The sequence below is a fragment of the Scatophagus argus genome, chromosome 9 (genome assembly GCF_020382885.2).
Source record: "Scatophagus argus isolate fScaArg1 chromosome 9, fScaArg1.pri, whole genome shotgun sequence".
Lineage (NCBI taxonomy): Eukaryota > Metazoa > Chordata > Actinopteri > Scatophagidae > Scatophagus > Scatophagus argus.
In genome coordinates, this window is record NC_058501.1 from 851,889 (window position 1) to 876,683 (window position 24,795).

General features: G+C 40.9%; 1 protein-coding gene across 1 annotated transcript in view; it reads right to left on the reverse strand.

Annotated features, from left to right (window-relative positions):
• The window catches only part of tgfb2 (transforming growth factor, beta 2), a 56,001-nt gene extending 32,069 nt beyond the window's left edge, over positions 1-23,932 (reverse strand). The window contains exon 1 of the mRNA XM_046399322.1: positions 22,550-23,932. Within this exon, the coding sequence (XP_046255278.1) occupies positions 22,550-22,895 (346 nt within the window). The 5' untranslated portion in view covers positions 22,896-23,932. The remainder of the gene's footprint in view (positions 1-22,549) is intronic.
• Positions 23,933-24,795: the final 863 nt, after the last annotated feature.

Sequence of the window (24,795 nt, forward strand, 5' to 3'; positions counted from 1 at the left end):
TACCGTCCCACCGTCCCAAATGCTGTTCCCTGACATCAGTTCAGCATTCAACTCAATTCAATTTATTTATAGCACCTTATACAATCAAATTTGTATCAGTCAATCATTCCTCAACACCTGACTGGAAAGCTGAGCCGCTTGGGACTGAACACCAGAGCGTCTTGAGCAGCTGCATGACTGCCTGGTTTGGAAACTGCACCATCCAGGATTGCAACTCCCTGCATAGTGAAAGTTAGACAGATGACAGTTAGATATCCTGACTGAGGATAGCTAAGAAGATCATTGGAGTCTCTCTCCTCTCCATGACAGATATTTACACCAACCAATGCATCTGCAAAGCCAGCAGAATTGTTTTGACACACACCCAGCACACATGGTCTTTCACCTCCTGCCTTCTGGTAGGAGTACCAGAGCATTCAGACTCTCACATCCAGAACCTGCAACAGTTTCTTTCCCCAAGCCATCAGATTCCTCAACTCCCAGGGACAGGACTGACACAAATACACACATACACTCACACACACATGCACACAATCAGAAACCTTAATAACACAGCACTCACTTTAACTCCGATACTGTGACTTCATCATCCATACCATCACTTTATTAACCATACTGTCACTTTAACATCTACCACCATATTGTACTGTATTGTATTGTACTGTATTGTATTGTATCTTACTGTGTTCATTGTCGCGTTGTCTGGACTGTTATTGCATTGATCTATTTTGTATTTGCACCGTTTCTCATATTAAATGGGTGTTTTTTAGCAGGCGTTAGCAGGCTCATGTTCATTATCATAGTTTGATGTGTTAGCCTGTTAACAATTGCTAATTTGTACTAAAAACAAGTACAGTTAAATCCGAAAGTATTTGATCAAATACTTTCAGATTTAACTGAAAGTATTTGATGTAATTATAGCTGGATGGAAAGTCAGATGATTAGCAAAGTTATTGCAATCCATCCTGAGGGAATCACGACTGTCTAAACCAAATTTCACAGAAATCCATCTTACAGTTGTAAGTGGTTTACCAATCAACTGACCAACAGCTCTAGAGCTGTTTAAAGAATTTCCCTTGGCGATAAATAAAGGAATTCTGATTCTGCTTCTGATTTTGATAGAGCCATACTGCTAGTATGGCTGAAAATACTGAATTGTCAGAAAATAGAACAAAATGAATTGTACTAGTTAACCAAAATTTCCATAAACAATTTGATTTGTTGTCATTGGTGAAATGGTAATATCAGTAGTACGATTAATCTTTTTCTACTGTCTGCAGGACATGTTGTATAAATAGTTGCTACCACAGGCAGATGACAGACAAAAACCTACTGAAAACAGCAGAGGCCATTAAACATAACCACACATAGCGATGCAGGGCCTTAAGCACAAAATCTAATCAAAATTTACTGTACTACTCTGTGGGAGGTTGCGATCTGAATTAATTCTAATGTAATACATCAACCCGATTTATCAAGAATCAAGAGTCTTTATTGTCATTATGCGAACATAACGAAACTTTGCAGAGATTCAACACATCACTCTGATCCTTCCAGTGCTGATCAGTGGTCAATGTTAAACATCATGCAGTATGAGTAGCTGAGAAAGATGAAACAAGACTAATGATTTACACTTTTACTAATGAAGACTAACTTTTACGTTTCTTCCCATCTGTCAACATAGAAAGTCACACCTGCGACTCCTGGAGGACCAGCTGAAGACAAACTGTTCAGACAAAATATCACAGAGTCTCATGAATGAGTCTGCTTTGAAACAACAATAAAGTACGTATTGAGACAAGACCATAGTGACATGTGAACAAACTTGCATACAAGCATCCATTAGTCCTCACAGACATTCACAAAGAGAGTCTAGTACTTGGATTGGACTAATATTTGTTTTCTTAACGACTGATATCAATATTAAAGAAAATATTAGGATTTGTAATTGTGATTGTTTGAAAAAACCTACTCAAACCTATCACAGCAAGGGGGTTCCCTTGCTGTGAGCTGACAATACTAACCACTACACCACCGTGCTGCGACACCCAAAATGTCCACTTCTAATATTTCCCACCACTGCCACACCACCGTGCCACCACACCCAAAATGTCCACTTCTAATATTTCCCACCACAGCCACAACACCGTGCAACCACACCCAAAATGTCCTCTTCTAATATTTCCCACCATCGCATACCTGTGGTTTGTTGCATTTGACAAGACTGACAGCACTGTAAATGGTTCATCATGTACAAACTCATTTTGGGCCAGTATGCCAGGCTTTGGAGTTGTTTCTAAGTTTTGTGTCTGCCTAAGTGTCCTGATAATGGTGATGGCGTTCTAACTTCCAGATACTAAAGCTGTTATGTTGATGTAACACAAGGTAAAAAAGTGCTGAGATTTTATTAGTGATTGTCCATTTTTGCTCCAATTGGCTGTTAAACAATGGGAACATGGATACCTATGGCATGTGCATCTTCTAATTCTTTGGCTATGGAGCTTGTGTTAGCACTATAATTATCCAAAATAATTAGCTGCAACACAGTATCCACTTGATGAAACATTCTGTGTCTGTGCCAGTTTATTGTTATTATTATTATTATCATCATTACTGCATAAAAGTTAAAATTGCTGTGAGCTGGAATGGCCTAGAAACATTAAAATTTGCCCATGTGCAAGTGCTTTACAATTGGTAGTGCTGTAGTTAAGGTTCAAATAAGGCTCTTTGGAAAGGCTAAGTCCCCCACACTGTAGGTCTGATTGACATGAATTTGGCACACAAGTCCAACCTCAGTGTGCTTTACAGAGAAGCCTCTAGGACCATCCTCCATGACAAATACATTGAAACATGGCAGAGCAGCCATGAAAAGAACTCCAACTTCCATGGGTTAGTCAGGATATTTGGGTATTAATAAAAAATGTGCAATTGGCATAATTGAAGGTGATCATCTCATTTACACAGTTTTAAGTAACAAAGCGGTCATGAAACTTACTGAAGAAACTCAGGCGAGCTGTAAGATGTACAAACTGTAGCAACAAACATATCTCTGCTAATGCAACAACTAAAATGAATTCAATGTTTTATTTATTTGTTTGTTTGACAGAGTGACTTCGGTAAAACCAACACCTAACACAGTGGATCAAAATAATCAAAATCTATAATAAATTAAAGAGGTAAATATCAAAAAAGTTGGTAAAGTTCAGCCAACAATGCATCTTGTGAACTTATCAGTTAAAACAATTTCCTAAATCACAATTTTCTTATCGGCATTAGAATGGTTTGACTTGTACCTCATAGGGAAGAGTACAATGTGTGAAGGCTACTGGGAAAAGTCCACTCTCAACTAGCATGAGGATACAACTGGGGTCCCCTACCTGAGAGATGTCCTGAAGTTTGACTGCCAAATGTATGCTGATGATATGGTCATGTATATCTGCAACAACAACTAGCAAGGCCTGGGATCTTACTTGTAAAACCATGCAAATGAAAAACTGTTGTGATTTATAAACTCCCTTCATAAATCACAATCAATTTAGAAAAGTGCACATGTGGATCAGCCTCATATCCAGTCCTCTTCATGCCTATATTTAAGTGTAAATGGTCAAAGCAAAGCTATTCACGAGTGTTGATGCATAGAAATGAGCCTGTTGATGAATGGCAACAATGACATGTTTCTTGAGCAGAAATGGAGCTGCTCTTGGTTGAATTGGAGGCTAAAAGGGACATATTATTAATTCTTTCATTCACATAGTTCTTTATCAGTGCAAGGACAGTGTGAGTCTGTGCATCCATAATGCTGCATTATGCATGATGTCACTGCACATTTGTGGTTACAGCAATCAGACTGACTACTTCACATCCTCCCAAAATGATGGCAGTAACAAAATGTACAGTAAGTGGTTTCCCCCCACCATGTGAAATAATTTTTAGATAAAAGGTTGATGATTGAGCAGAATCTATATGTGCAGGTGGTGAAGATATTTGATTGAGTGTGCAGCAGACAGCTGCAGCTGCAACTAAAATCATGTTTGGTAATATCTGTACAGTGAAGATTTTACCTACTATTGACACTTTTCATACCTTACAGTGCACCCTTTTCTGGGGTTGTGTGTGGAGAATGTCATGGTTGAGACAGCACTGATGAAATACTGACCAGACTTTGATTTAAGGCTGTAGTTTAGTGTAGTTAGTTAGTTATTTTCAAATAGAAAGGAACTTGTAGAATAGTTATGGCTCAAGTGCAAGTGGAAGTAACAGTGGGTTTGATTGCTTATGAGAACGTCTCAAATTAATGTTTGCTATGTTTGGGGGCAGCCGTGGCCTAGAGGTTGAAGGAAGGTCGCTGGTTCGATTCACCCACTGGACGGGCAGGAAAAATTTGAGTGTGGTGGAGTGATAATGTCCCCATCCCCCATTAATTGGCTAATGCGCCCTTGAGCAAGGCACTTGACCCCCAATAGGCTCCCTGGGCTTGATGCAGCCCACTGCTCCTGTGTGTTTCACTGCATGTTGTGTGTGTGTGTTTCAATCAGTGATGTGCTAAATGCAGAGAAGTAATTTCCCAGCTTGGGATTAATAAAGTAACTTAAATTTAAATTTATTATGTGAAATTAAATGTGTGAGAGTAGATGAGGCATCATTACACAATCTGGCTTCAACTGACCACCTCACCATCTGCTTTGTCTATTTCTCCTTTGTATGCATAGATCACGAGAAACAGAAATAAGGCCAAAAAAAAAAAAAAAAAAAAAAAAAATCAATGAGGTAGCACCATTGCCACATCTTGAGGAAACACAATTTGTTCAACTTTGAATGCTTCATAAACTATCCATCCATTTTCTATACCGCTTATCCGTCAGGGTCGCGGGGGAGCTGGAGCCTATCCCAGCTGACTACGGGCGAGAGGCGGGGTACACCCTGGACTGTCAATCGCAGTGTCAACACAAAAAGACAAACAACCACACACTCTCACACTCACACCTAGGGGCAATTTAGAGTAGCCAATTAACCTAATGTGCATGTTTTTGGTATTGTGGGAGGAAGCCGGAGTACCCGGAGAAAACCCACGCAGGCACAGGGAGAACATGCAAACTCCACATAGAAGGGCCCAAACCGGGATTCGAACCTGGGACCCTCTTGCTATGATGCGACAGTTCTAAACACTGCACCACCGTGCCGCCCTGCTTCACAAACTAATCCAACCTAAAGCTCATTTTTGAATGCCTGCATTCTCATAGGTCTTCCCTGTTTAATGAATTAGTTACATGACATCAGCACTAGAGTCAGCATGCAGGCCTCAATATACAATATACAATACAATATATAACCCAAAGGGTTTTGTATATTGCATTGGGACATATTGTTGGGACATATTGTTTCATATTGCATTTCCTTCTATATTAAAGAGAAAAAGTTTTCCAAAAATCACGTGTAACATCAACAGCACGTACCTTAAAAGCCAGTGGCGGAATTTCACTAATATCTCGTTTGCTTGCTCTGTGGGCAAGTATTAACCAAAATTTGAAGTGCCAAATTGATTGGTGCAAGATGGCTTGGCCTGTCAAATATTTGCTTATTACTCAAGATTCCCTTGAGCAATCCTGATTTTATACAGTACATATACATACACAATGAGTTTCATACAAATCAGATGCAGGTGAGGTGTGTAGTTATTGAAATTTTAGTTTTTTGATTGGTCTCTCTCCTTCAAATTAACCTTCTAAACTTTGCTCATATTAGGGATGATAATGTGCTTCATCGGGTCAACAATAATCAACAAAATCTTGAGTCAAAGAAAGAAAAAAGTACTCACACTTAAATTAAAGACATAAACAGATCAAACAAACTGACAAACTGTTGCAGATTAGCTGCAACATGAAAACCACCTTCTTAATATATTGTAGTTTCCATTTGTGCTGCCAAAACAGCTTGATCAGGTTGGGATCTGAGGAGTCAGCAGGCCATTGTTGTGGTCCTTGACACATTCCTGAGCTGTTTTCGAATAGTGACAGCATGCATCGTCTAGCTGGGGGAAGGTTGCTGCAGACGGGATGAGCCGTTGCTATGCAGGGGGTGTATTTCGTGCAATATTTAGGTGGGTGGTGTGTGTCAAAGAACATTGATAGATAGATAGATAGATACTTTACTGATCCCAAGGGAAATTCAACATCCACATGATTGCCAGAGCCCAGAGAACATTTTTAACAGATGATTCATGTTATTAACTTCACCTGACTGGATTTAATGTTGTGGCTGATCGGTTTCCCTTTCCTAGTGTTTTGGTTTGTTCCTGTCTGTTCAGTGTTTGCATAGAGCTGGGCTTTGCAACCTATTCTCCTTCCCACCTCTCCACCTGTACATCTGTTACTCATCTGTGCAAAACACCAGCTCATTCATTCCATCTTCGCCAGATTGTTCAGTCACATTTGTGGTAAACACTTCAGGCCGAGTATACTGTACCTCCATGGCTTTTTGTCTTTGTTAGTGCTTTTATAAATGCCCTTTTCTCTGTGCCCACGTCCATCTCCTGCTCTTCCCTCACCTTAACACGCCAAGCTGGTCTTGCATCCTCCTTGGTTTTCTATCCATAGTGGATTACCTTCACATCAAGCCCCGCCATCTTTTCCACAGACCACTACTACAGCACACTACTACCACTTTTGATTTGCTTTGTGATTTGCTTTCTGTCCTTGTGTGTGTTCTGCTTTGGGATCTATTCCTGCTACAACTCATAATAGAAACACTATCTATCTATCTTTACATAATTTATCATCATTTCCATTCAGTCACGTGAGACTTCTGATTCCTGCGTCTGATTTTTGAGTGTCAGGTATGACATGTTATATAATTCCCATTTTCTCTGAAACATTAAGCCTGATAAATAACTTCCAGTATTCAGTAGTCTCTTCAGATGTTTAAGCCAACTGACAGCTGGTCCAGCCGAGATCAGCTGTTGTTTATATCTCAACAAATCTCAACAAAAAGTACCGGTTTGAGACTGAGAGTTAAGACTTAAGAGTTAGATTTTCACATAAAAACAGTTGTCATGCTAAAATCTTTACAGTGTATGAATGAATGAATGAAAACCTGTCTATCCTAAATTCACAAGTCAGCTCCCCTGGATAAAATGTGGGTCAGTGGGTACTTGTGGTACTGCCGCAGTACAGTAAGAACAGTACAGTAAAATAAATAAATAAATAAGTTAAAGTGGAATGGGAAATGAATTATTGTGTTGTACTGTATTGTTTTAGCATATAATTATTAAACATCCTGCAGTGAAAGAACAAGATAGCAATGACAGATGTAGGCTTATGTATTTCAACAACCGGAAAGAAGAAAAAAACAGAAACTGTCAAACTCTGACACAGAGTGGCCTATTTGGTAGAGACTCTGAGCATAAATTTTATTACCTCAACCTCACCAGTGCGGACCCTGCAAGTACATAATCTAAGTGGGTCAACGTCTTGCTCACTTGTTGTCTTCTCTGCGGTGGGAAAGACAGCAACCCCAATCTAACCCTTTGTATCATGAATGACTACTTGTGAAGGTTATGTATTTCTATTTTAATTCAGCAGATTTTTAGAGCTGGTGGTCTAATGAAAGCTGCTTCACAGCAGCCTTCTGACCTCAGCTGACCAAAGATACACTTCCTGAGTCGTGCATATGTCAGTTAGAGGCTGCAGCTGACCAAACTCTGTGGTCTTTCTACACTGAGCCAGACTCATGGTTTCTGAGGAAAGATGTAATGATTCAGCTGTAGCTGCCTTCAACTTTACAGGGCTTCTTTACACACTGTCAGGGAGTTGGAGGTTGCAACATAAAAGGGTCATTATTGTCTTGGCCAGGACTGAGCTGAACACCTGCAGTGGGCAACCGTCTGACCTTGTAGACAGGAAGAAACAATTTCATCTAAAACTGTTTCATTTAGAGTCAGATAGTGGGGGATGTAGGCAACCCCAATAATCTACTTCAGCTCCTTTTACTACTGGTAGGCAATGAAAGTTTTTTTTTTTTCATCATTTTGAATTTTAATTTTGTCTTTCATGTCTGGGGCAGGTGGCAGCAGATTTAAGGTGTGGGAATACATAAATGAAAACATTTGCTGTTAAATACTGTAATCGTGGTGTGATTGTGAGCCGTTTCGAATTCTGCTGTGACTACTTTTGCCAATGTTTCGACATGAAGGAATCAATACGTGGACGTGTCTCCTCAGCACTGGTAGTGGGTTCTGGCCCTGACATTATGATCATTTTTTTTCCTCTTTCTTCACATACATGTGATGACATTGTTGAGTGTTTTGTGTATTATTTTAAACATCACAACTACCATAGAGATTGCAAAACAAAAAGATTTCATAAAACATAACATTAATGTGTATATACCTTATGAGGAGATTTTTTCCCCTCTCTGTTGGTATGGAGCTGTCCCCCAAACTCAAATTTATTACCAGATGCAACTGTTTACTACCTTAGAATCACTTTTACCATTTGAGAATGGAAACTAAATACTGGTCTGCAGGGCTGAAATGCTGGGACTGACTTGAGGGAAAAGCATTTGACCTACTTTTGAGTGCTTCTCACTTCTGTAAGACATGCACAGGGGAGGTGAAGGAGTAAGTGAATAAGTTAATTTAGGCAAAATGTCACTTAGTGTCTCAAAACGCTCTGCAAAAATTAAAGATAAATAGTACAGAAAGACAATATCCGGTTCTGTTCTAATGCATTTTGGACCCTACTTAACCATATAAAACCCATGTAAGACTTTATATGTTTTATTTGCACTGAGTCATACTAGTTAGTGGCATGACAAATCTGATTACATCTCTTTTGTATCTCATGCTCCATGCAAATCAACCATACTTGAGTGCTGAGGGAACGGAAAATGAACAGAACAATTGTAACTGATGAAAGCTTCATTGTAACAATAAACGTTTAGATAGCTAGTTAGTAGTACTTGGTGCTGTCCATTAAGATCCTTGCTTTGAGGTGCATAATAATATCTGAAGACAACCCAGATGAGCTATCATCAACCCAGATCTTCTCTCATCTGGAATTTGGCAGAAGGACAGTAAGAGGATAAAGAAGATAAACATATATTGAAATCCTGAAATAATAAAAGTGAAGTAAGCAAAGTGGGGAGCTTGATGTCACCTTAGGGCACACACACACCAACAACTACAATCACAGAGGATGAAACAACAGTTGTTATAAGTAAACTTTTGTTCGAAGAATAGAAAAAGGATATAGAATCCTTTGCAGTGACAGCAAAATCAGATCAGCGTCCAGCTTATAGAAGTGATTTATGGAAAAGGAAACCAGATAAATTGAGAGCATAGTGGCAACAAAACAGATGAAGATGAATGAAAGACTGATATAGAGTGTAGCAGATAGAAGCAGACAACTACAGACACACATCAGCCAAAAGGAAATGAAGGAAACAGCAAGAGGATGGGGGACAGAAGGAGGGGAGGTGTCAGGAGCAAAAGAAGAAAAGAAAAATATGAAAATAAGACTAAGAGTGAGAGAGGAAAGAAACTGATCTGCTGTGAGGGAACGTTAGTTCCTGCCTGTCTGGTTTCCTGCAGACGCCTCCGCCCATTGCTCACCTGCCAATAGCAAATTGAAAACAACTCCACACATAATCCCTGGGAACTAAAAATACCTAATACTTTAAAGGCCCATTCACCATGACCTGTCAGTCTCCACAAGTCCAATTCTCAGGAAGAGATAAACACATAGATACATATTTTTATGCACTGTGTGATCATTTACACATGAATTAAAACAGGCACACAGAAGCACATGTGTATAGATACACATAGAGTTATGCAGATTTACATATACAACGTACCAGGTTTGTAACAGTACGTGCATTCAATCCAACCTGTCTGGTACAGGATATTCAGTTCAGTATGTGCTTGGTTCTGTGACCCACTGACTGTCAAAATAGTCTATTTATGTCTTCTACTTTCAAATGCATAACAGAAATTCTTACTCTGGAAGTTCTGCCAGTATATTAGTCATGGCAAATCCTATTCCGCGTACAGACTTCAGCCCTTCTGGATCACTCAGTATACTGATCTAAGTTACTGAGTCCTGTGCGTCAATATCACCAAGAACCTACCGGTGAAACCCAACTCCAAAGTCGTCTTGGGTCACGGAAGAATGAGTTCCAATTAAGGGTGCAAGCAGTATCCCCACCACTATAATAACAAACAGTGTTTTACTTCCAACTAAAGATTGGAACAGAGCATAGAACTATAGAATGTTTGCTTTCAACAGAACACCAGAAGATATTAGCTACACACTAGATTGGTATGTGGTGTCATATCTTTGGGATAAATAAAGTTAATAGGGGTATTAAACAAACACAATGTAATGCACCATTACTGCTGAGAACCCATGTAAATTAACACTTTAAATTGTGCCATTCATTGTCCTCAAAACAACTCCATTCATTCAAAGTTGCTGTTAGCAAGAAACTGTTGCAACAAATAGGATAAATTACATGGCCAAGTAGTGGTTGCTACCTTATTCTTCATCAGGGTACTCAAGGAGTCAACAGAGTCAGGTTAGAAAAACTTCCAACAGTGCAGAACATAACGGATTCGCATCAGTTGGATCAGTTGTAACCAATTCAATTCAATTCAGTTTATTTATATAGCGCCAACTCACAACAAAACCTATCTCATAACGTTTTTCCAGTTAGAGCAGGTCTAGACCAAATTCTGTAATATTGACTGACCTGAGTGAGTGCATAGGACTCACAGCACCAAACAGAGCCGTGACAGTAACCAAGATTTCACACTGGCTCTCGGTTACAGAGAGTCAATGTGAAATCTGGTAATGCAGAAAGTTTTAATAAAACAACTCTGTCAGATCCCTGAGTCTCTTGATGACTAATAAGGTAGCAACCACTGCTAGTCCATATTTATTTTATTTATTTTTAGGATCTGAGTGAATTAACTGAGTGAGTCAGGACTTGAACATGCATTATGTACAAGTGCTGAACAATGACTGAACACTGGAGGAGATGCTAATATCAGTTCCACAGATTAGCGGACACACCACTATATTAAAAATGGAATGTTTCTAAGTAGAGCATGTGGGGACTGGACTTTATTAAAAACCATATTAAAAAGCAAAAATATTTAAACCTAATTAGCCTGTTATTGTTAAATATTTTTAGTTTATTCACCTTAATCAGTGTGACACTACAAAACATGGGAAAACCATAATGATAACCAGATAGCCTCTTGGGTTTCGGTGATTTTCCATAAATTCTGTAGTTGCCTCCTATTGTGCTGCTGTCAGCCAGGCCCGCCTGGATTATTTTTGGCTTGTTGCCAGTAGTCAGCAAAATAATTCATAATCAGTCTCGAGATGACCTGAGCCTCTCCTTCCAGTGAGTAATGTTCAAAGTCAAAGGTCAAGGTCAAAGTACCCTGACTTTCACCTTTGGCTGGCCAATACGAAGCAGTATTAGCCTCAAGTTTGTATGATAATCAACTGAAAATCAACAATGTGTTCCAATGGAAATTTACTCATTATAATTTGTAAAAATAAAAATCTATCTTCTTGTCTTGAAACCATTCTGGTGTCTGATGTTTTCTGTCCAAATGCTGATATAGCAGGCCCTGCATTGACTTTGTCTTACTGCATAAGGAACACACTACTTCTTGGACTAGCATCAAAGATTGGCAACAAAAGTAGATCATGAGTTGCAGAAAAGTCAAATATGAACAAAAAACAAATACTAGGTATGCCAGGCATCAGATTTTGAGATGTGCGTTGCTAGACCTCTTTCAGAGGGGCAGATGCCCCAGTATTTATGTGCCATGCCCCCCGTAAAACCACACGTGCAATTTTCAAAAACAAAACAAAACAAAAAATGGCAGTGCATTCAATTAGAAGGATAACATCAGGGAAAGATTTGATGTTTTTCTATGCCAAAGTGCTGCAACATAGTTTTTGATTCCAAAGAAGCACATGCACTGGTGTGTGTGCAGGTAAATTAAAACGCACATGCCGCTATCCATGTGCCAAAGAGTGAAACTGAGTGCGGCTTTAAGGTATGGCAAGATGATGCGACAGAACTAAGTTTTTAAATGGAAACATGATCTCACACTAACTAAAACATTTTTGAATGGCTCTTGTAGATGCATATAAGGAAACTCTTAAGGAAAGCTGCATAATCTGGTGGTGTTTTTACAGCAGAGAAAGCAACAGTGTTGACCCGTGTTGCCACTTGCCACTACAACTAACCTCTGCTAAATCAAACAATTCCCTGAAAAACAGTTAAACTAGGAGCTGAGGCTAGCCTACAACCTAACCACTATCTAACATTGCTGACTAACCTATTAAAAACTATAAACACAGAACTAACTATAAAATGAACACTAAAATCTCTATGCTCACAGTACAATGAAACATGTCAGTCACAATATTAAATCCATGGAATCTGCTCAAACTGCTCCTAACTCTCAAAGGTCCTGCATGATGAAGGCTGTAAAATTCTTGCAAGGATGGCTCACTTCCACTGTTGCTGTATGACAACAAGGCAATTAGAATGCACTACAGACACACACACACACACACACACAGTCCGTCTCAGCCCGTGCACCTCACATCCTTTTCCCCTTCTTCCTGCACTGTTAAGACTATCATCTTACACAGCACTGCAATTTCTGTAAACAATGCAGAAAGTGCTGGAGAACTTGTTATTCTTTTAACTCCCTTACTCAGTCGCTCTCTTTCTCTCCCTTCTGTTACGCAATGCTGCTCCGCCACAGTGGCTGAGCAGTTCAAATGGCAGCAGTGTCCAGGTCTTGCGTAAGTGAACAGAAAGTGGGCTCTCAACAACAATCTTGTGGTGAGGTCCGTCACTCTGGCAAAAACCCCAGGGTCATAAAGTTTTCAGCTCTCCCTACAGCTGTCTCCCTTCTCTGATCACTCCATCACGGGATAAGAGAATTTAAATTGAATATGGAGGTTCCTGATTAAGACTATGAGGCAAAAATAACAAGGCTGGGCTGCAGTCATTGCAGTTGAATGTTGGCACTTTCTAGAAATAAAAAATGATGGTCAGTTACCATGCAATCTGTTTGCAGCAACACAGCAATAACATCATGACTGCAAATTCTATTACTGCCCTGAAAACTACAAGATCCATCACTGACATAAACTGAAGAACATCCAAGACTAAGAAAGTGAGTTCCTTGAGCAAAAAATACTCTCAGTTCCACTCTGATAGAACGTGATGTAAATGAAAAAGGAATGAATCTGAACACATAAAGACTTTGTCAAGGATTGAAGGCTTAAAGCTCTCTTTTTTCCCATTCTTCACACGACTACTTTTGTCACTGTTCGTGTAATAATGTCGCTCATGTCTGTAGTTTTAACTAGATCATGCCTCATCGCACCAGAAAAGCTCCAGGAGGGCTGTCACATGCCTTCTTGTCCTTATTGCACATTCTCTCTGAAGCCTTGTTACTGACCATTTGGTTCTTGATCACCTCCTTGTCCAACAATGCTGACTTTGATCGACTTGTTGCATTTCTTAAAGATGGAGTCCACTGTGCTCCTGTGGACTTAGAAATAAACTGTTACATCCAATCATGTGTAGATATTTCTGTGTATTATTTTGCTTCTGTTGAAACTCTGTGTTTCTGGTATTTTTCCATTTTCTTCCTTTCCCCTTTTTCCCTTTGTGTTTGTGGATGTGTGTCTGTGTGTATCCTGTTGGTCCAATTGGGAGCTCAGCTGTACGTTCCTGTTTCCCTCACTGGCAGTCCTCAGCACACCTGGTGACAGTCAGCAATTAACTCACCTTGTATCCTGCCTTTATATAGAACGGCTTCTCCACTCTATCTTCACCAGATTGTACCAGCTAATCCCGTAGTATCGTGATTGGCTAACTCCTGCAGGTTTTTTGACCCTCTCATGTTTGCTTGTGGCTCTAACTTTTGCTATTTTTCCTTCAGCTCAAGTTCACCTGCTACTGTCTGCCAGTCACCCAGTTCAGGTTTGATGGCTTCCTGCATTGCGTTTTTTTTCCCCGAGTTCTGTTTGTCTGCTGTTTCGCATTTCTGCTGATACCACATGCATCCACCTGTCGTCCTGCTCAACTCCAGTTTGGATTTCCTTAGTTAGAACTGCTGTTAGTCAGCCACCTGAATTGTGTGAAGAGATGACTTCATTAAACTTGTTATTTTGAACCTTTTTGCTGACTTGAGTGATCTGCTTTTTGGGTTTGAAATGTGTGTATTCTTATGTTCCCCGTTTTACTTTGTTAATCCTTTGGTCTGTCTTATTACCTCAACTTCCTGTGTTTGAATAATTACAAGAGCTAATATAAGAGATGATATTCTCCTGCATTGGCTTTCCTACAGGGACTGCCTGTAAAACCAGAATATAATTTAAAATTCTTCTCCTCGCAAATGAAGCCCGGTAAGACATCATTGTATCTTAAAGAACTGAAAGAATACTCTTATACAACTAGAACTCTACACACCAAAGGATGCAGGGTTACTTGTGGCTCCTAGAGTCACCAAAAGTAAAATGGGAACCAGAGCCTATAGTTATCAAGCTCCCTTCCTATGGACCCATCTTCTGGTTTTGGGCTGAGAAGCAGACACCATCTCTATGTTTAAGAGCAGACTTAAAACTTTCCTTTATGAAAAAGCACATAGTTAGGGCTGGTCCAGGCTATCCCTAGTTATGCTGTTATAGGCTTAGATTGCTGGAGAGACCCCCATGATGCAATGAGCTCCTCCTCTAACTCTATTTCTGTACACATTCATGTCCCATGAATGCATGTCACTAACTTGACATCTTTCCGCTTTCTCATCTCAGAGGTTCCCATTGATCGTGTTTAGACCTCCTGCTGTGGTCCTACTTGACACCAACTACTGTTATCATCACTTAGTCATATTTCTACATTGATATTATTATTATTGTTATTACAACTACTACTACTGCTACTAACATTATTATTATTGTAAACATTGTTTTTTTACACTCCAGTGCTCTTATTATTGATGTTGTCTGTGTGCCCCTCTCCTCTCTTTCTCCCTCTCAGTGTCCTCCACCCCACTTCACCCTCTCTCACTCTCACAACCAAACCGGTCAAGGCAGATGGTCGCCCAACTACAGCCGGGGTCTGCTACAAAGTTTCTGCCTTCTAAAAGGAAGTTTTTCTTCACCACTGTCACCAAATGCTTACTCATGGGGGGTTTGTTGGGTCTCTCTGTACTAGAACCTAAATTAAACAGTTTGGTCTAGACCTGCTCTAATTGGAAAGTGTCATAAGATAAATTTGTTGTGATTTGGTGCTATATAAATAACTTGAACTGAACTGAATTGAATCTGGAAAGTAACCAGTAACTACAGAAACACTCAAGTAAAGAGCATGTACCTCAAAATTGTGTTTAAGTACAGTTATTTGAGTAAATGTACTTTGTTACTTTCCAACACTGCCTGCAAGTTAGAATTCTTCTGGAAATTCAACTTATACATGCTATATGTTAGTAGGATTAGAAGCTTTAAGTTTGTACTTGTTGATGAGATACTTAACTCAAATATGGGACAATGTGTGTGTCTTTTCTTGAAGTGCAGATGAACCAAAAGAACTAATCAGATTAGTTTAACATTAAACATTTCAATAGTCAATGGTGATATTTTAAGAGCTTGGGGCCAGTGAATGACATACAGTATCTTGTTCATATCGCTGTAGTTGGCAGTGTTGTACAAAGTATTACATGTACTATTATGTAAAGTGATTTTCTCACAATAAATGTACTTAAGTATCAAAAGTACAAGTAATTCCCCTCCATGAACTGCCAGGGGCTGTTTGCCCCTGGCAACATCTCCCAAAGCAAATTGGTCCTGCAGGAGGGGCCAGACAAAACACATTCAAGAAGACCACGGCGAAGAGGAAAAACGAGGAGAGCTCACCTTTACGCACATCATGAGCTCTGGAACCAACCGCCTTAAGAGGGGAGGGACCCTTGTAGGAATGAAGGGTTACTTACAGCCCCCCAGCTCCCTGTCAGCATGTTGAAATTTACCCCGGCGAGTGAAAAGGCTACTTCCCTGCGCCTGCAGATGGGGGAAAGTTTTCTGACTGTTGTTTGTGCATATGCACCAAATGATAATTCAGAGTACCCAGAGTGACTGGCAGGAACGGTCTGTCTGATCTGAACCCAAGTGGAGTTTAGTTATTGGACTTCTGTGCTACTCCCAATTTGTCCATAACAAACATCATGTTCGAACCTGAGGGTGTCCACAAGTGCACTTGGCACCAGGCTACCCTTGGTCGCAGGTCGATGGTCACCATTGCAGTCATATCAGTGGCCATATGCTCTGGACACAAAGGTGCAGAGAGGAGCACAGCTGTCAACTGATCACCACCTGGTGGTGAGTTGGATCAGGTGGTGGGGGAGTACGCAAGATAGACCTAGCAGACCTAAACAAACAGTGAGGGTTTGCTAGGGCAATGAGGGCTTGTTGATGACTGTCAGGGTGGTCTTCAATTCCCCCCCTAAGGCAGAGCTTTGACTGCATCCCAGGCATGGTGGAGACATGGAATCAATATGGGCCATGTTCCCCACGCTGCCATTGCTAAGGTGTCTGTTTAAAGCTGCGGTCAGAGGGTCACTGGTGCTAGTCATTGCAGCAATCCCTGAACCTGCTGGTGGACAGCGGGGGTGAAGGGTGCAATCCAGCTGAAGAGAGAGTCCTACAGGGCACAGTTGACATGGAGAGAGACTTTTGGCTGGCCTCAACGAAATTCTGGCACACTGTCCAGCGACTCTGGAAGGAGAAGCGGCACTGCATCTATGCTGTTTACAACAGGGATGGGGAGCTACTGAAATTGAGCTCTCCCATCACTGGGGCAGAAGTCATGTAGGTAAACAGCTCCACTGTAGCAGTGCCCCGGGAGTGGGTGAAATCCGTCCTGAGTTCCTCAAGACTGTGAATTTTGTAGGGGTGTCATGGATAGCACACTTCTATAACATTGCATGGTCATCAGGGACCGTACCTTTGGAGTGGCAGACCATGGTCATTGTGTTATAGTTATAATTGTGCTCCAGCTATAGATGGATCACACTTCCCCTCAAGGCATCCTGCAGGGGGATCTTTGGGAATATTGGGAGGATGGCCTGTTGCTACGGACCATCCAATCTCTGTATTGTTGGAGCGAGGGCTTGGTTTGTATTGTCGGCAATAAGTCAAACTCATTCCCAGTCAGGGTTGGACTCTGCCAGGGTTGCCCTTTGTCGGCGGGTCTGTTTATAATCTTTATGGATAGAATGTCTAGGTGCAGCCAAGTGGCGGAGGGTGTCAGGTTCAGCGACCTTAGGATTCTGTCTTTGTTTTTTGTAGATGACATGGTCCTGTTGTCATCAAACAGTGATCATGAACTTGCACTGGGGTGGTTTGCAGCTGAGTGTGAAGCAGCTAGGATGAAGATCAGCACCTCTATATCCGAGGCCATACTTCTCGGCCCGGAAAAGGGTAGATTGCCCACTCCGGGGTGGGGAAGAGTGGGAGATTGTGGAGAAGAGAGAGCTGAGCCAAAAGGCGAGGCTCTCAATTTACCAGTCCATCTACATTCCAACCTTCACCTATGGTTATGGTTATAGTAGTGACTGAAAGAGCAAGATCATGAACATAAGCATAAGTTTGCTCCACAGGGTGGCTATTTCCACTAGCTTGTCTTGGGGGACACGTCTGGTGGAAGTAGTTGGGGATAGGACAGTCTGGGCTTCCCTGCTGAGAATGCTGCGCCCACACCCCGGACCCAGATAAACAGCAGACAAGACGAGAAGTACAAGTACTTAATGCTTGGGAAATGCTGATCACTTTATTTACAGGATTACTATGTAGAACTTGTCAGCTGTTGTTTTCAAAGGTGCAGTAAGCAAGAAAGATAGTTGATTTTTAAGTCTCATTCCCAGGCTGTCAAATTTCCACCAACCCAAAACATCAATATCTAACAACGTGGGACTGAGACACAGCAATCAACTGTCTTTCTCCAAAATTGCTGACATCCAGAAATGTCAAAACACAAACTAAACACAAACACAACTAAAATTATGTAAATAAAGGCAGAGGGCAGGTTCTCTGCAGATACAGACACCACCACACAGTTCTAGTGTATCATAGGTGATGATTGAGAAGTTAAAGATGAATTTGACTGATAGCATTTTGCTTTTCAAATGTTCATTAGATATAGCGATATGATTGTGAATTTGTTTGGCCACACTGATTGTCTAGTGAAAATCTGATATTGTGACAGCCCTACCAACAACCATACCAAATAACATATCTGATTGCTGTTTTACAAGCCAGGCTGCTAATCGGGAATACAAGTGGGGCCTGGGGGATGTTAAGCTTGTTGAAGACTTGTTGCCTATACATTTGCCACCTATGTTATTTGAATTTTCTCTGGATCAATCTACAGTAAGTATACAAACAGTAATCACTGGATCTGTTATTAAGAGTGGTCAATTAAATATTGAGTTGAAAGCTAGGAATTTATATCATACTGTGTTTTACATCTTCCATACTGTTTACCAAGTCTCCCCAATGGTGAAATTGACTCAAGGTGTCAATTAATATCATTCAGTTGACTGGTGAATTAAGCAGACATTGCTCACTACCACTCAGTTTCAAAATCAGAACTTCCACTATCCAAGGGTATCTCTGCAGCATTTCATCAAACTGGTTTCTTTAACTACAGCACTTTCAATTTCTCACCCCCACAAAATATGCTAATCAAAACCATGAATAAGACACCAGCATGCATCAAAAAGTTTACCCAACTATGACCCCTAACACCACATGAGTCTCTTTGACATTTTCATCTTCTTCGTTGACATCCTCAAATTTAATTTCAAACAAAGCAAATCAGACAAGCTTGACCTCTCACACCCCGCTTTCATCTTCTGTTTAAACCTGTATCTCAGCCTCGACAAACCAATTCTTTCCTACTACAGACTAGCCCACCATGCTTCCCCACAACACCCACTCTTCAGTACAGAATTACACAGAGTCTCTATGTGCTTCTGGTTCCACCACAATCTCCTCCAAGTCCTGTCAGGGAATTTCTTCTGAAATATATTCCAGTCGTTCTTTTCGAACTGTGGCTGCTTCAGTCACTTCCAGACAAGGAATTCTACACTACATCATCAAAGTTCTCAGTCACTAATCTTCTCAAACAGTCCAGCTCCTGTTCTCCCCCAGCAATCAACCCCTCTCATCCCTCCCAAATATCATCCTTCCAAATGTGATTCTCATCCTATCTAAAATTCCATTCCAAATAAAATACATTCATATTACTACACAATACTACAATGACGTGGTCTTTGTTAGTGAACGGACAAAAAAAAACACTATTAAAACATACACTGCCGTTCACACATACATAGATAGCTTGTAAGGTTTTCCCTGCTGCTGTAATTATAACAAAAAGCAAGAACATCAACACCAGCATATCCTTATTACTGCTTTCTGTCTAGGAATTTCTGCAAGGCACCACTGATAGTCTGAATGTGTTGAAAAGTTTGACTGAGATAACAAACATTTAAACAATAAAAAATGTCCATGTTCTCCCAACTGTTAAAGTATCTGTGTATCAATCTAATATTGATGTTATGCTTCAAAGTTTGTTTCAAAGAACTGAGAAATACAAGAAAAGGGGGAAAAAAGAGCAAACAGATTCCGCCTGAAGAAGAGAGGGTCTTCTAAAAGACTCTGTACATTAATAGGAATAGTTCAACATGTGGGAAGCAATCTTACTATGATGTTAATGTAGAAATTCCTTTTTGCAACACACATTGGACACAGTGCAGAGAGTTATGTTAAAGACATAATATGCAGAATATCTGTTTGCAAACATCCAATTCAAAGTTAATCAACTGTCTGTGACTGTGACAAGCTGTGGTGGTTGAATGAGCAAGACCAGTGGTTCCAAACTTGTTCAAATTAAGGACCTTTAAACTGACTCAAATAACATCACACAAATTGTCCCAAGATTCTCAATCTGATAAGAATTTTGCTTTTCCATCTTTCATTACACACACGTATGGGGCCCATGACCATTATACTTACATCCTGTCATTGTGTAATTTATGGATAGAATTATAGTGAACAGGACCACTTCACTGCGTTAGACAGTGAATTAATTATTCACAACACAATTATTTTAGTTTTTCCTCATCACTGTTCCTGTGTTTTTTCATGGGGTAATACTGGATCTCTCGTAACGGCTATGTAAAGACGAGTGTAAAATCGTGTGTGTGAGTGTAAAATTATTTTGACTGCTAGTCCTGAGTATGAGTCAAGCTTTAAAAAATGCTGGTTCCTACATTTACCATGATGCAATACACAATGTTTTCATTAGACCCTCCCTGTCTGGTAAACACCCACTTTCTCTGAACACCATACATCCAGTTTCTGTGATAAATCTTCAAACTTTGATGACATCACTGTAACATTTTCAGGAGGTTATTTTGACTTGACAAAGCTCTTCCAGAGAAGATAGTGTACAACTCAGTTCACTCCCCCATGGCATTTGTATAAAACTGGTTAAATTCCCCTCTAACATTTGATGTCAATTTAACAGAACTTTATAGTTATTAGCAGCTATGTGGTCTCCTGCCGATAAGTGCCGAAGACTGAAAAAGTGGCAGGGTTGGAAGGAAAAGGATGCTGCTGGGGGAGGTGGTGGTTGGAGGGTCTTCCTTCCAACTTTCCAAAGTCCAGTGACCGAGTGTCTCTCCTGCTGGAATTTTCCAAGGAATGAGTGGCAGACAAGGTATACACACAATGCCTCAGAGCTAACTGAGTTTAAACAGATGACTGTAAGACCTGGGGCAGTCTCTGTATATACACCCCCAGGCCATATCACCCTTCTCACCCTGCTGCCAAGCATTTCTGCAAAGCTTCCAAGGCCACTGTGCCCCATATTGCTGCCTTTGAGGACTTCCTGGCGCTCACCCAAATAAGGCTGGCACTCCTGTGTGGTGTGTGGTGTGTAATGTTTCCCAGCTACTCATGCTCACACATCAAGTGAAAGAGGCTAAATAGAGTGAAAGCTGAAGGGTTAACTGCTGATCTGTCTCCGGATGTGAGGATCTGACCAGCGTCACTTAGTTAACATGAATGGGGATCATTTCTGGCATTTTTCCACCCTGTGTGTTGTCTCAGTATTATGCATACCCTGTAAATGCTTTCATGGCTACACTTGGCATAAGGCCTGATCTATTCATATTCAAGGAATTTACACAGGAGGCAGGGCCAAGCACAACATTTAATGTAAAATATACCTCAGGGCATACAAAATGTCAAATTAATTTATTTTTGCTTCAGTTCATGTGCTCATATTTCTGATGGGAAGGGGGAAACCATATTACTGCAGTTTTAGGGCTATTTTGTGTCTTCTTATATTCCTTTGATGTGCCGAAAGAGAAATTCATCGTCTCCACATGAGAGGTCAAAGGTCAGAGAACTGAACCCATGCCCTCTGCTTAAAGGATCATTACACAAACATGCAGGTTTCCTCTGCAAACATTTCATAGCATTTCAATACTCCACAGCATGTGTGGTGTGTCAGCATGTATTTTAGCTCAATCTGTGAGAATGTTGGAATTTTTAAGGATAGGCTTCATTGTGCATTTTTCCATGGAGAGGACTTGTTGAGTAGCAAATAACAAACCTATAACACAATTTAATCACATTTTAAGGCTGACACCAATGTAAATAAGTGTGCTTCACCAATTTCACATGTAAATATCAGGTTTCCCTATGAATAACAAAGATCTTTAGATCTTTAATCACACAAAATGTATGAAATCCATGACCATAACATTAAGACATTCTGCCATTGTGTTATTTATGGATAGAATTATAGTGAAAATAAATCATGCCCCTTTTATCTGAGGACCATCTGGAAGAGTTAGACAGTGAATGAATTATGCACAACACAATTATTTTAGTTTTTCCTTGCCAGACAGGGAAAGTTGTGTTTCTCTAAAAGACTATATAAAGACTATATTCAAGGCCTAGACCTACTTTATTTGGAAAATGTCATGGTATAACTTTTGTTGAGCTTCGATGCTATACAGAAACAGTTAAGAGTTACAGGAGATTCCAAATTAAACCCTCTTACTAAGGACTAGTGCGACTTGAATGGGTCTCAGGAAGATATTCACCAACGTGATTTGACAGACAACAGACTGAGTCTGAAGGAAGTCCCAGTGGATGAAATCATAAACAGCTACTGAGCTTGCAGTACCACTTTCTCCTCATTACTACTGAACAGCTGGACCAACCATGAAGGTACTTTACACCCCGAACTTGTAGATGAGTGACAGTTGAGTGGAATTTAAACAACTGAATGGAGTCCAGCGGGTCTAAATGAGCCTTAAAGGGTCAACACAACAACTGACAAAAACTCTATAAGCATTTACCTGTTACTATCCACAGTATAATCCACAGTCAACAGTTTTTATCAGAGTTGGAGCAGAAACACACACACTTACTCTCTGATGGGTAGAACGGCTGCATATCGATCTTGTGCACCTCTTTGGCGTAATACTCCTCCTCGCTCCGCTGCCGCTCGCACGTCGCCGCCCGTTCGTTCGCTTTCTCCTGCAGCAGGTCCCGTGTGCTGCTGTAAATGGCGACTATGTCCTGGGAAACCTCCTCGGGCTCGGGAAAATCCTCCGGAGGGCTGGTGAGCTTAAGTTTGCTCAGGATCTGCCCTCGGATAGCCTCGATGCGCTTCTTCTTGAACTGATCCATGTCCAGCGTGCTGCATGTGGACAAACTGAGCGCCACGGTGGCTAAATCCAAAGTGAGGAGAAGACTGACGATACACAGGTTCATCTTCTCCTCCAGCGTCTTCAAGCCTCAAACAAAAAAAATCTGATTCAGGAAAATATTCACCGTGGCAACTTAAATATCGCCAGGGAGACGCATTTCTTGGACAAAAATCAAAGTGGACAACATTTACGCACACTAGCCAAGTGGCCCAAAACAATTACTTGAAAATCGTACGGTTCTAATTCCCCAGTTTGAATGAAGTGTACCCGAAAATCCATTCAACTGTCTGGTGACAAAAAGAGACCTGTTATTCGATCCAAGGAGATCGCATGGATCTGCTCCCAGTAAACTGGGAACGCACAGCGAGAGTGCGTAAAGGTGTAGCTAAACGTTGCCAGCGGTGGAGGTGCGGACATCAAACAAGTCTGAAACCAATGGTCGGGGGGGAAAGGCGTTAAAACCAGCTAAGGGGATAAAGTCAGCGGAACACAGAGACGTGTAAACTGCGGGACTGAGCACACGTACACCGTCTCTCACCCGACACCAGCCCCGGCACCAAGCTTTTTATCTGTCAAACTTCAAAGCCTTGTTTTGAGATTCAGTCACCATATGTATTCTCCAGACAGATCAAAAAGTTGTTAAAAAAAAAAAAACAAAACACAAAAACTCAAAACTCAAACCTCGGCTGACTAGTTAAAGCAAACAGAAAAACCTGTACAAAGTCCCGATGTCACGATGAGACTAAAAGTAACTTGCTTTCCTTCGTTTTCACGCGTCTTCCGTAGCCCCATCTGGTTAGGGAGTAACTCGTCGTTTACGCGTGCCGAGCGGACGGCAGTGGCCGCTTGTAGCCTTGGAAAATCGGAAGAATAGCACGTGCACCCTCCCTTGGCATGCTTCAAACCAAGGCTGCGGTCCTGACTGTCGAAAGGGAACCCTCCAGTTCTGCGTTACGAGACGGTTTATTGTTGAAAGGAGTGCTCACTTTGCCCATTGGGACAGTGCTGCAACGGCTAATGAGCCCTTGGCCCCTGATTCGTTGTAACGCAGGGTCCTAAAGCCGGTCCATGTTCAGTTCACTTAGACTCAAGCTCAAGTTTTTAAGTCCAATTTCCTTACAGTTTAATCAGACGTGTGCTTGTAATGATTGCGTATGGTCGTCTTATACATGATGCAGGGGGACACTGCGGGATGTAAAATGTATGTGATATGCATCTTTTTGAAAGATTTAACCAACTGCAGCACGTTAAACATCATGGCTAATGCTGATTGGCTAAAGTGTATTCTGGAGCAGAATCAGACCTCCGAGGCAGACGTGATGTAAATTAAAGCATAGAGTATCTGGGACAGGATCTAGTTGGACTATGTGTGTATCCATGTGCCAGGATATCTCCATTCATCTGTCAACTGATTGGACTGTGTCAGATGTTACTGGCTCTGCCATGTGCTTCCAAATGCTTTGACTCTGCTGCAGTGTGGAATCTTGATTTACTCTCAACCTCTCAGGAAATCCCACTTTATTTTGTATTTGCCAAAACCTGGTGCTGGCCCACCACACTCTCCTGAACCAAAGCTGGCCATCCATCAGGTCTGACAACTGATCTCTGACTCTCTGCATCCAGAGGCTGCTGCAAACCAGATGCTGTCAGAACCCACCAAGACCAATGAGGTTAAGCGTGTATTTGAGAATGTCTCTTCCAACACCTGCTTCACGTAAGCAAAACTGCCATTTCAGCAGACAGGAAGAACTTACAGAACTGCAAAAGAGCTGAGTGTACTCGGTCCCACTCTGTTCCGAAGGTTTTAAATCGTAACTCCAGTTTTCAAACACTACACGATTCTGTACCACACAGGTGACCTTGCCTCAGTTTGGTTTTCAGAATCAGAATCAGAATTCCTTTATTTATCCCTGGAGGGAAATTCTTGAAATTTTAGGTATTGTTTATTTTTTATTTATTTATTT